Source organism: Gracilinanus agilis, chromosome 3 (genome assembly GCF_016433145.1).
Source record: "Gracilinanus agilis isolate LMUSP501 chromosome 3, AgileGrace, whole genome shotgun sequence".
NCBI lineage: Eukaryota > Metazoa > Chordata > Mammalia > Didelphimorphia > Didelphidae > Gracilinanus > Gracilinanus agilis.
In genome coordinates, this window is record NC_058132.1 from 94,484,064 (window position 1) to 94,497,007 (window position 12,944).

At 36.5% G+C, this 12,944-nt stretch overlaps 1 protein-coding gene across 3 annotated transcripts in view; it reads right to left on the reverse strand.

Annotated features, from left to right (window-relative positions):
• Positions 1-324: 324 nt before the first annotated feature.
• RAB6A (RAB6A, member RAS oncogene family) overlaps positions 325-12,944 on the reverse strand; it is an 88,912-nt gene continuing 76,292 nt past the window's right edge. For all 3 annotated transcript variants that reach the window (XM_044668118.1, XM_044668116.1, XM_044668117.1), the window contains 2 exons: positions 2,016-2,082; positions 325-570 (listed from right to left, as the gene is read on the reverse strand). In XM_044668118.1, the coding sequence (XP_044524053.1) occupies positions 506-570; positions 2,016-2,082 (132 nt within the window). In that variant the 3' untranslated portion in view covers positions 325-505. The remainder of the gene's footprint in view (positions 571-2,015; positions 2,083-12,944) is intronic.

Sequence of the window (12,944 nt, forward strand, 5' to 3'; positions counted from 1 at the left end):
TATGCTTTATGAAGCAAAGGTAAAGGTATTGAGGGGAGGGGAGGCGGGTTGGTTTGGGGGAATAGTGGGAGAGAGAGGGAAAAATCAGGTAGAGAGGTGAGTGCTATTCTGAACATATTGCTCCTTAACCAAGTCAAACTCAGATCTTTGAGATTTCCATCATTTCAAAGTGCACTATCATAACATATTTAAAAAAGGAACAAATGTTAAGAAAATGTACCTAGTTTTTAAAGTTATCACTGGAATATGCTGGAATATTTTGGCTTTTTATATAAATAATGAAGACACTGACATATTCTCTGTGTGTGTGTGTGTGTGTGTGTGTGTGTGTGTGTGTGCTTGTGAAGCTAATAGATCATCTCCACGAGACAGCCAGCAATGATGAATCGCAATACGTTATTACTGAAGGGGGAAGGTTCAAGCCAATATTCACACTGCAGTCAATGAAGAATAAGGGGGCAAAAGCAGTGAGGTTCTGGGGAAGGATTCAAGAAGCCACATGGTATTAGCAGGAACAGCCTCCTTCATTGACTGGTGGCTCCTGAGGCTTTTCCAGTTTTATGTCAATCACTGAAGGAAAAACAAGTTAAGGAAGAATGGATAGGAAGATATTATTCTACTTAGGGCCCTCTGATTCCCTCAGTGATGAAGCCACCAATTAAATGCAGACCCTCATACCCATCATGGCCAAAATTTTAGCATACATGTGTATGCTAAATGTTCCTTTAACTAACCAGGCTTATAACAATATGGAAGAAATGTCATTAAAAGCCAACACACAACCAAGTGGGATGGAATGGGGAGAACAACAACCAAAAAAACCCAGCCAGGGATCTAAAAGCACCTAGACATTCCTCCCATTCTGCACCTATTTAAACAACTTTTAAGCATGGACCACATACAAGAAAGAAACCCTGGATGCAGTGAAGGGAGCTATACCCAGCTCCTACTTCTATTGTCCTGAGGTTTATGAGGCACACTCTTCAAAGACTGGTAGGAGAAAGTAACAGCAATGCTATCTTCACCCTTATTTCATAGACACAGAAACTCCATCTCTGAGGTAAATAAATGAGTTTTGCTTGAGGCCAGCCAACAAGCAGGATGGAAGCAGGGATACAAATCTCTGCCTTCTATGTCTCCTAAATCTACATTCTTTTCATTACCTTAGATACTTCTACAAGAAGAAGACACTGTTCCCAGCCCTTGAGGAGTGAAGAATTTTGGTGCAGTATTTAGCCACAAACAGGCAAATGCAAATGCCTAATGGGAGGAGAAAGTGACACAAGAATAGATTAAGAAGAACAGACATTTGGACTTTAAAAAACCATGGAGAACAAAGAGTGGGAGTCTAGCTGCCAGGCAATGGCTTGAGAGGTAGCTTCTCTTAAGAGGTAAACTTACTACCTCAGTGTGGTTTGGACTCCCATGCATCTCCAATCACCCAATATAGCTCTTGTCAATAAAATCCAACACCACATTTTTGAGGGATCTATTTCTACTCTGCTAGCATCTCTATAAAACTGCTTGTCCTTTTAAATACATGTCTTTGAATGTGGGCTAGTTGGTGACAGCTTTAGCATGCATGTGCATGCATACATATGGACCATTCCTTTTAACTAACCAGGCTTATTACCTACATGGAAGAAATGCCATTAAAATCTTGTCTTGTTTCTAACAGCAGAGTATACAAAGAAGTTTCTTCCATTTTTTCCATGCCAGCATGATACCGGAATCTCAGAGGGAAGGAGAAATATGATGACCCTGCTGGAGATGGCCTCAAGTTACTGGGATACACTGAGAGCAAAAGATCTAAGAACTTTTATAGCTTTCTGTCTACTGATTCATGAGCACCAGGAGTATGCTGGGGGAATGTGACTTCATTAAGCAAATATACTTCCCAAAGAAGAGCTCTGGGTCTTAGGTTAAAGGCAGCATCATCCCCCCTCACTCCCTGCCAACAATGTTGGTGTGAAAAATACATTATGAAGTCACAGTAATTGAAACATGAAGGATACTGTCTTCTCTGCTTTTGTCCTGTGTGCTCTCCATTCCAGGCAAGGCTGCGGCCACACGTCGGAAAAGCTAGGGGGAAGGAGGGAAGAAGATAGTTTAAAAATAAAGGATTCAACAAGTATCATCAATACAAACCAAGACAAAAACTTGGCATCTATCTAGAAAAATATTTCTAGAGCTCTCATTACATTATCACTTGCCTGGACTACTGCAATAGCCACACAAACCTGCCTTCTTTCCTTGACTTTACCAACCTCCAATTCATCCTTAACAGGTTTTCAGACTTAAAATCTTCCTTCTGCTAAAAAATGGCCATATCATTTCTCTGCTCAAAACCTTGATGTGACTATTTATTACTTGGTTAGGAAAGCTAAAATTCTTGAGCTTGGCAACCCAATCTACCTATCTTGCCCCTCTGATTTTATTTAGATGCTTACTGTGTTTGAAATACATCATTTCCACCCCACAATCATTGGCTTTAGATTCCTTACTATACATCCTTATAGAGCAGTGTATCAAACTCAAATAAAAAGGGGGACACTAAACTATACATGAAGATCCCTGTGGATCACTTATTGACTTAAAAAAAAAAACACATATTAACCTTGTCTGTGTTCTATTATACTTTTGTTTTACATTTTAAGTACATTTCTGGTTTTTTTTTAAAGCACATATAGTTATTTGGTGTCTTCAATTATATTTGTAACTTACTTATATTTAAAGAGCTCATTTATTTTTTCTTCAAAAAATTTAAAATTAATTACTATTTCATTTGAGAACATTTTTTTGTTGAAATATAACAGAGTACTTTATTAGCAGGTATAGGCCTATTCTTTTTTTTTAGTTACATGTAGAAACCATTTTTGACAACTATTTTCTGATATTTTAGGATTCAGATTTTTCTTCTTTCTCAGGGCAATAGTCTAACATGACAAATCACACATACAATTTTAAAAAGCTCATGAAGGAAATAAAGAGGAAGATGGCATGCTATGATCTGCAATCAGACTCCAAATAGGCCCTTCTTTGCCTGTGGATAGCATTTTTCAACATGTGCCTCTTATGTTGATCTTAGAAATTTGCTTTGCTGATGATGGTTTAGTCATTCACAGTTGATCATCAAGCAATACTTCTGTTATGGTATACAGAGTTCTCCTGGTTCTACTGACACCACTTTGCATCAGTTCATATAAGTCTTTCCAGGATTTTCTGAATTCATCCTGTTCATCATTTCTTATGGCCCAATAGTATTCCATTATAATTATGTAACCACAACTTTTTTAGCCATTGCCCAAGTGAGAGACAACTCCTCGCTTTTCAATTTTTTGCCACTACAAAAATAGCTGTTAAAAATAATTTTATCCAGATAGGTCCTTTCCCCTTAACTCTGACCTCTTTGGGATAGAGACCCAGTAGTGGTAGTGCTGGGTCAAACGGTATGTATAGTTTTATGGCCCTTTATGTGGCTCTAGATTATTTTCCAGAATGGCTGTATCAGTTCATAGTTCCACCAACAATGAATGTATTATTGTTTGAATTTTCCAAAATCCCCTCCAACATTTATCATTTTCCTTTTTGGTCATGTTAGATAATCTGATAGATGTGAGGTGGTATCTTAGAGTTGTTTTAATTTGCATTTCTCTAATTAATGGTGATTTGGAGAATGTTATTCACCTCCAGAGAAAAAACTGTTGGAATCAGAATGCATATTGTAATAGGCAAATTTATAGATTAAGTTAGGCCACAGGGCTATAAATTTGTCTATTACAATATGAAACCATAAAATTTTTCAATTGTTTATTTGGGTTTATGTTTTGGGGTTTTGTTTTTATAAGATTACTTTATCCACTTACAAAAATGAATATGGAAATGTTTTGCATAATAATACATGTATAATTCAGATTGAATCACCTGCCAGCACAGTAGGGAGAAGGGGAAGGAGGGAGATAAATTCAATCATATAACTTAGGAAATCTTGTATGGAAATTTATCACATGTAATCAGTTGTTTTTTTTAAAATAGTGATTTTAGAGCATTTTTTCATGACTATAGATAGTAGAAATTTCATCCTCTGAGAAATGTCTGTTCATAGCCTTTGACCATTTTTTCAATTGGGGAATGTTTTGCATTCTTAAAAATTTAACTCTGTTTTCTATATATTTGAGAAATAAAGCCTTTGTCAGAGTTACTTGCCATAAAATGTTTTTCACAATTTGCTGTTTACCTTTTAATATTGGTTGTGTTGGTTTTGTTTGTACAAAGTTTTTTAAATTTAATGTAATTAAAATTTTCTATTTAATTTTTCATAATGTTCTCTATGTCTTGTTTGGTATAAATTCTTCCACCGAATTATCTACAGAGTGATAACTTTATTTCCTCAGTGCCTATTCTAATTACTTCAATTTCTTTTTCTGCTCTTATGTTTATAGCTAGCATTTCTAGCATAATATTAAATAGCAGTAATAATAACAGTCATCTTTGTTTTACCCTGATCTTACTGGGAAGAGTTTTAGTTTATCTCAATTACAAATAATGCTGTGGATGGTTTTAGAAAGATGCCATTTATCACTTTAAGGAAGGTTCCTTTTATTCCAATGTTTCTAATGTTTTTATAAGAAATGGGTGTATCTTTTGTCAAATGCTTTTTCTGCATCTACTGAAATAATCATATGGTTTCTGTATGTTTTGTTATTGGTATCATTAATTATGCTGATGGTTTTCCTAAAATTGAACTCTCCCTGCATTCATGATATAAAACCCACACAATCATGCTATAAGATCCTTGTGATATAATGCTGATGTATGTGACATGTAATATAATGCTGATAATGCCAGTATTTTATTTAAAATTTTTGCATCAATGTTCTTTAGGGAGACAGCTCTAGTTTTCTTTCTGTTTTAGCTCTTTCTGGTACACTTCTGCTTCAAAAGCCATCTACAATGCTTTCTCTAAGCAATGTTTTAATTCCCATACTCAATCTTTCTTATTTGCAATGGCCCTTCTCTCCTGAGGCCCCATATGGCATGCTTATTGTATTTTATGTATATCTAGGTCCACTCTGTAAACTTCATGAGGGCAGAAATTGTGTGTTATCTTGGCTAAGTTTTCTCAGAGATGCAAAGGCCCTGATGGAATTTAATAAATGGTCATTACATTGAATTGCTTCTGGATTAATTTCTTTCCCAGGCTTACTGGGTAGTCTAAGGTTAAGTGCTCATCAAACCTACATTTCTTTCTTTCTTTTTTATAAAATTCCTAACCAGATCTGTGATTTCATTGCTTCACTGGAACAAATTTGCATCTTCTAGTCTTCTAAAGCCCTGTGAGGTATCTTGTGGCATGCTTCTCCATTCACTTGCTATGCTGCCCTCATTGAGAGTGGGTTTCTTAACTGAAAGCAAGTCTATATTACAGCAGAAAAAAGTGGATGGGGAATAAAGAGATCAGGGTTCTGTCCTGGTAATATCATTTAGTAGCTATGAAACTGGAAAAATGTCTTCCATTCTGTGGGATGCAGTCTCCTCTGTTCAAAGGGATTATGTAATTTAAAACTGGAAGAGAACTTAAAGTTCTAGTTTAACTCATTTTTTCTATAGATAATATATTATACTGTATGGACTCTAAAGGCTCAAACAGATCTCTAAGAGGAGTTTATAGAAGGATTTATAGTTTAGGGATATTTTAGAATTGATGCCCAAAGAGGTCCTTTCTGAGTCAGATTCTACTGAATCTGGAAAAACAAGTTAGGGCAAAATCTTGTAGGGCCTTGAATGACAAGCTGAGGAGGAGGGACTGTTTTTTCTATAGCCAAAGGGGAGTCATGGAAGATTCCTGAGGGATGTGATCTCAACTAGACTTTAGTAAAATGAACCTGCCAACAGCATCAAGAAAAAAATGACAAGATAGGAGAGAATCAATTAACAAGCATTTATTAACTAAGCACTTATTATGTACCAGGTGTCGTGCTAAGCCCTGAGAATACAAATGAAGGCAAAAAAAAATTCTTGCCCTCGAGAAACTCACACTTTACTGAGGGAAAGAACAAGCAAACAACTACATACATAAATGATAAATATAGAGTAAGTTGAAGGCGATCTCAGCAAAGGCATTAATAGTACTGGTGGGAGAAATGAGGAAGAATGGGACTAGGAAAGGAATCTTGAAGAAGGGGATATTTGAGATGAACCTTAAAAGGGGCCAATGAAACCACGATATAGAGATGAAAAGAGAAGACATTCCAGGCATAGGAGACAGCAGTGAAAAGGCACAGAATCAGAAGATGGCACATAATGTGTGAAGAATAAGAATGTCAGTGATAATGATAAGGTATAAGAAGCATAAGGTATACTAAAATATAGTATAGGTATAAGACTGGAAAGGTATGGGTCCAGGTTGCAAAGGATTTTAAAAAGTTAAACAGGACTTTATATTTGATCCTGGGATAATAGGGAGTCATTGAAGTTCACTGAATTGGGAGGGGTGATATGGTCAGCCTTGAGATTTAGGAATATCACTATGATAGCTAAATGGAGGACAAAGTGAAATGGGGAAAGATTTGATGCAGTAAGATGCACCAGCAGGCTATTGTAGTAAACCAAGTGATGAGGGGCTGAAAAGGTGGTGGAAATGTCAGAGGACAGAAGAGAGCACATATAAGACATTATAAAGGTAGAAATGACAGTACTTGGCAACAGATTGAATATTTGTTTTAAGTTTAAGTAAGGAGATGAGTATGATATAGATTGTGAGCCTAGGTAACTGAAAGGATGGTGGTAACCTTGCATGAAGACAATCAAAAGAAAGCATTTTTTTGGGAAAGACAATGAATTCAGTTTTGAACATGCTAAGTTTAAGACTGTCTACAAGACAGTGGTAAGTAGGTGGCTCAGTGGATCAAGAGCCAGGCCCAGAGACAGGAGGTCCTGGATTAAAATCTGACCTCAGGCACTTTCTAGCTGTACGACCCTGGGCAAATCACTTAACCCCTATTACCTAGCCCTTACAACTCTTCTGCCTTGAAACTAATACACAGTATTGATTCTAACACAAAAGGTAAGGGTTTAAAAAAAAAAAGATGATGTTTATGAGATATCCAGTTGGAGATATAAGACTGAAGATCAATGAAGAGGTTATGGTCAGATACATAGATCAGAGAATTACCTGCACAGAAATGAAAACTTAAACCATGGGAACTGAGGAGATCACCAAGTGAGACAGTGTAGAAAGAAAAGAGGACCAAGACAGAATCTTAAGGAAAGAAGCAGTTATAAAGATATGAGAACTAGGGAATAGCTGTGTCATGAAAATAACAAAAGATGAGAGTATTATTATATAATTATGTAAATTATGTAATTTATGTAAGCAAAGAAGGATTGATTAGTGGCAGTGAGGCCAGTTGAGTTATGTAATATAAATGTATAGTGAACCCAGTTAGATAGATTTTTGTGCTTATCAGCAGTATCTACTTCCTAGGATTGTTCTAAGACTACAGTGAAAATGTATGTGAAGCACTTTGTCAGCTCTATGCTATCTATCAGAGGTATCAAACACACTTCCAGGAGGGACTCTTTTGGGGTCCGAGCCAGATTAAAATATAATCAGGAAATATTTAACATAATAAATAAAAATACAATAAAATATAAATCATATTAAAAAAAGATGAGAGTATAAAAGAGGGTAACAGGTGTCAAAGCGTACAGAATTCAAGAAGGAAAAGGATTAAGCAAAGACCATTAATGATTTAGCAATTAAGAGATTGGTAACTTTAATAGCTAGTAGAGGTGGTCAGATGGTTAAAAGTTTTTTAAGGATGGAAAGATTTATTTTTGTCTGTATGTAACAGGGAAGTAGTGGTCTATGGACAAGGAGAGACTAAAGAGTAAGAAGCATAAAAGAACTATTTTGAAGTAAGAGCAGAGTTGTGATTATGTAACAAATTTGAAGTGGATCTAGTCAGCATGTGAACAGGAATGAAAGCAGTAAATGATGGGAACAATACAAAGCTGGGGCTTGGCAAGGCATGATTAATGATGAATCAGCACTAGTTTTAAGTCACCTCTTGTAGGTACTTGTGATTCAATTCTCAGCTATTGGTAGAAAGTGATGATACTTACTAATTAACATTTTGGAAATTAGTGCCCCATAGAAAAAAGATTATTTAGTATAAAAAGTTTGAGAGGTTAAGTGGATAGATTGCTAGGCCTGGAGATAAGAGGTCCTGGGTTCAAATCATTGCTCAAATCATACCTGAGCAAATCACTTAACCTCAGTTACTTTGACCTTACTGTTATTCTACTTTAAAACTATACCTAGTATAAAATTCTAAGACCGAAGGTGGGCCTTTAAAAATAAATAAATAAACGTTTATTTGGGTCAACTTTATGAGAAGTATAGTGACCCTCTGGTTAAATATAGTTTAAATGATGGTCTAGGTCAGTGATAGTGAACCTACAGCACAGGTGCCAAAGATGGCATGCAGGGCACTCTCTGTGGGCACTTGGCCACCCTCCCTCCCCACCAACCACCCCGAAAGTTCATTACTAGAAAGGTAGAGGGACTCCATAAAGCTGCTCCCCTCCCCCTCTCCACCTTACCTGATGACATTTTTTCACATCCCCTGCCCCTCTACCCAGAAGCCCAATGGAAGTGCACAGGGTGCAAAGTTCACGGTAGACAGAGCTGGAGGGGAGCAGAGGGCTCGGACCACTCCCCTCCCCCTTCACTACACTCACTGAAGACATTCCTCACCTGACCCACTCCTCCATCCAGCAGCCCAATGGGAGTGCTTTCTCTGAACATGCACGCACTGTAAGAGTATAAAACTAGATATTTAAGGTATGGTCGCCAGAAATCGATTAACTCAATTTCAAAATAAAATAGACCCAAGTCAGGATGACATTATGGTGATTTATTTATAATTAGGAAGGTTGAAGGTAGGGAAATTGAGAGAGAGAAACTCTGGCCTGCACCAGAGGCCTGAACCAGCTAAGAATTTAGAGGTTCAGCAGAGGGGCATAGAGGTTAATTAAACAAGGCTTCTAGCCACAAGGCCTTTTACAATTAGATGCAAGAGAGGCCTCCCTGAGGGTAGAGCCTCCAGAAACCCCAAGGGAAGAGAGAGAGAGTCAACCTAACTTACCATGTGACAATTCAAAGGGAAGCAGTCAGAGGTCCCACCAGAGATCCTTCAACACCAAGTTCAAAATTCCAACTGCCTCCACAGGAAGTTACCATCATATTTAAAAGACAGCAGCTTTTGTCACTTCCTGCATCCACCTTCAATTTCAAGTGGACAAATGGCAGCCTCAACACTGTTTTGGACTGCCCAAAGGGCAGTCCCTTGTTCTTGATTTGTTACTTACTGTCACGTGTGAGTAACAGACCTTCCCCTCCCCACTTAATTCTCAGTTGGGTGGGGTAACATTATTTCTGATAGCTAGAGTCTAAACAATGAATGAGGATGGGCTAATTCCATTTACACACATGTGGGCTAAGAGGAGGTGGGCAGGGGGAGGCATGGCACTCACTCTGGGGTGGGGGCCTGTCACTCCATCTCTAAAAGATTCGCCATCACTGGTCTAGGTTATGATGAAATTCAGTTTAGAAGCTAGAGTCAGATAAATGTACAGGAGTAACATTTAAATAGTAATATTAAAGAAAATATTAAGAAAGACATCTTCAAATATCTGATGGAGAATTAGATTGACTTCAGAACAGGAGCAATGGGAAAAGATACAAGGATGCCGAATCCAGCTTAAAGTAAAGGAAAAACTTCCTAATGGTTAGAGCTATTCAAAAGTAGAATGCTCTACAATAGGGTGTAATGATTTCTTCTCCGCCACTTATCTGGGTGAAGGTGGGACTGATGATTTGTTTGGAAGTTATAGTGACTTGTCCAGGATCACAAAGGTAGTATGTATCTAAGGCAGAATTTGAACTTAGATCCTCTTAATTCCAAGTCTAGTGCTCTATCCACTATACCATCTATTTCCTCTAGGTAAAAAACTTGCCTGCTCCCTCTTACCTAGCCAAATCATGCTAGTGACAAAGGGAAACATCAAGGGCCTACACATGATTCAGTTACTTCTTCTCAAAAGATGTGCTAGACAGCGACATCTATACTTTCTGTATTCCCAAGGAACTCTGGTCAGCACTTGGCTTAGATCTGAATTATATGGTGGATAGAACACTGATTGGTCTTGGGAATCAGAAGGCCTAAGTTTAAGGATTGGCTCTGGAAACTATAAACTGTGTGGTGATTTTGTCACTTTAAATTTCAGGTTTTTCCCTCTGTGAAATGGAAATAACATTAACACTCCTTACCTCAACAAGATTAAGAGGAAACTGCTTTGTATGTTTTAATTTAATACAAAAGTGTTATAAGTACAATTAAAAGTAAGAATATGCAAAGGGAACTGAAGAGAAGGAAAGATCACTTGTAGCTAAAAGGAAAAGAGAAAATTCTTTGGAGGGGTAGGGTCTCAAAGTAGGAATTCTGACAGAAAAAGGAAAAGAGCCTATATGTTCCAAAAATATTTATATAGCAGCTCTCTTTGTGGTGGCAAAGAACTAGAAATTGAGGGAATACCCATCAATTGTGGAACAGCTAAACAAATTGTGATATATGATTGTGATGAAATACTACTACACCATAAGAAACAATAAGCAGGTTAATTTTTTTAAAACTTGGAAAGAACTACATGATTATCAACAGCAAAATGAGTAGAACCAAGAGAGCAATATATACAGCTACAGATTTAAAACCTGAAGAATATCTTGTGAATATTCACCTCCAGAGAATGAATTAAAAATCAGAAACTTGAAAGATATAATCTACACATACATATCTGTTTTTTGGATGACGCCTTCTATAATGCAGGGAGGGAAGGAAGGGGCTGACCTACATGGAAATAAATTCTATTAATTTTTTTTAAAAAGGGATTCATTGATTTTTAAAAACTCTGGCTTGCCATATACCTTTATATTTCTTAATCCTTACTCTGGGCCACTACAATTGTTCCAGTGTTAAGTTTCTTAACCAGTTTTCCTGCTCCAATTCTATTCTTTAAGGCATCATAGTCATCTTCCTAAAGGATTTTATTGCTCAAACATCTTCATTCCCCATCCTGAATGTGTCTACATGACAAAGTCCAAACTCTTTAGTGTGGCATTTATGTTCTTCCCCAATCTACCACCACTTCTGCATTTTCTCTTTCACTCCTATCATATCTTCCTATCATATCATATTTCCCACTCTAATCAAACTAGTCTTCATATTTAACACACTTGATATTCCCAACTCTGATGTTTTTGCTCAAGATGTTCCTCCTGCCTAGGTCATTCTCCTCCTTTATCTCTGCCTAGTTTAACCCAATCTGCCCTTGGAAACCTGATCATCCCAGCTGGAAGTGATTGTTCCTTCCTTTTGACACATGTGGCACTCAGTACTACAAAAACTCATTTGCTTTCCCAACTTAATCCCATATCTATACACTAAAGCCGAAGAGTTGAAATTATTTGCTCAGTCACAAAGCTAGTTACTGGCTAAAAAACCAGAACCAGAATTCCTAATACCTTGAAATTCCTTTCATTCCAGTGTTATTTCTACTATATATTAAACCATAAGCTTCTTGAAGGAAAGGATCACAAAGAATATATCTTATTATACATAATCTCCCATATATCAATCACAAAATAGACAAAAACATGAGCCACTGAATGAAGTATATATATATATAAAATGGCATGTTAAAAACCTCCAGTGCACATGGATCCCATGCCCACTTATCCAATACAATTCTGCCTTTGTCTATATGTCTTTCCTCCTCTCTGATGTCCCTTTGTAAACAGATACAGCAAAATCTCAAGATTTTAAAAAATATATTTCATGTCATCCACATAATCTTTTAAAAATGTATTTGTGCTCTTGTATAACAATTATTACTTTTTGATAAAGTTATTATATTCCCAAACAGATTTTTTTGGGGGAACGAAGAGTTTAGACCTCAGAGACTCATAGATCAGAATTTTTTTTCCTTTTCTTTTTCCAATATACTATGCATGGGCCATAACAATGAGGATGAGACACAAACTTTAACCTATTAAAGACTCATCCCTTAGAAGAATCATAAATTTTTAGAATCAGATAGGACTTTAGAGTTCATCTACTCAGAAACCTTCCTAAAAAAAAACAAAACACCTCTATGAAAGAGTAGGAAAACTCAGGATCAGAAGGAAAGCACTTGCCCAAGGTTTAATCTAATTTTTAAAAATTGTTATATTAAGAACCACAAGTCTTCTGAATTATAATCAAGCTATCTCATACTATGATCTCCTCAGAGTAGCTAAAAATGCCATATTCAACTTCAGCTTCTTCACTAATATCATTATATGATACATTAAAGATATGATATAATTTTCATATAGTCTTATTGCTTTTAAAATAACCCAGAAAATATAAGGGACACAAAAATTATTTCTCAGTTTCATTAAATATGAAAAAAAAGATAATTTTACATAAAGGTTCAAAATGTTAGCACTCCCAGACCAAGGAGAAAATACTACAAGCAGCTAGAAAGAAATAATTCAGATAACATGGAGGCCCAGTCAGAATTACATAGGACCTGGCGGCCTCCACACTGAAGGACTGGAAGGCTTGGAATATGATATTCCGGAAGGCAAAGGAACTGGGTCTACAACCAAGGATTAACTACCCAGCAAAACTGACTATACTCTTTCAGGGAAAAGTATGATCATTTAATAAAATAGAAGATTTCCAAGCATTCCTGAAGAAAAGACCAGACAAACAGAAAATCTGAGGCCCAAATACAAAATCCAAGAGAAGTAAAACATTAGAACTCATTAGGTAATGCATTAATACCTATTCAATTTTGTTTTAAACTAAGAATTTTAAAATCCAAACTTTCATTAA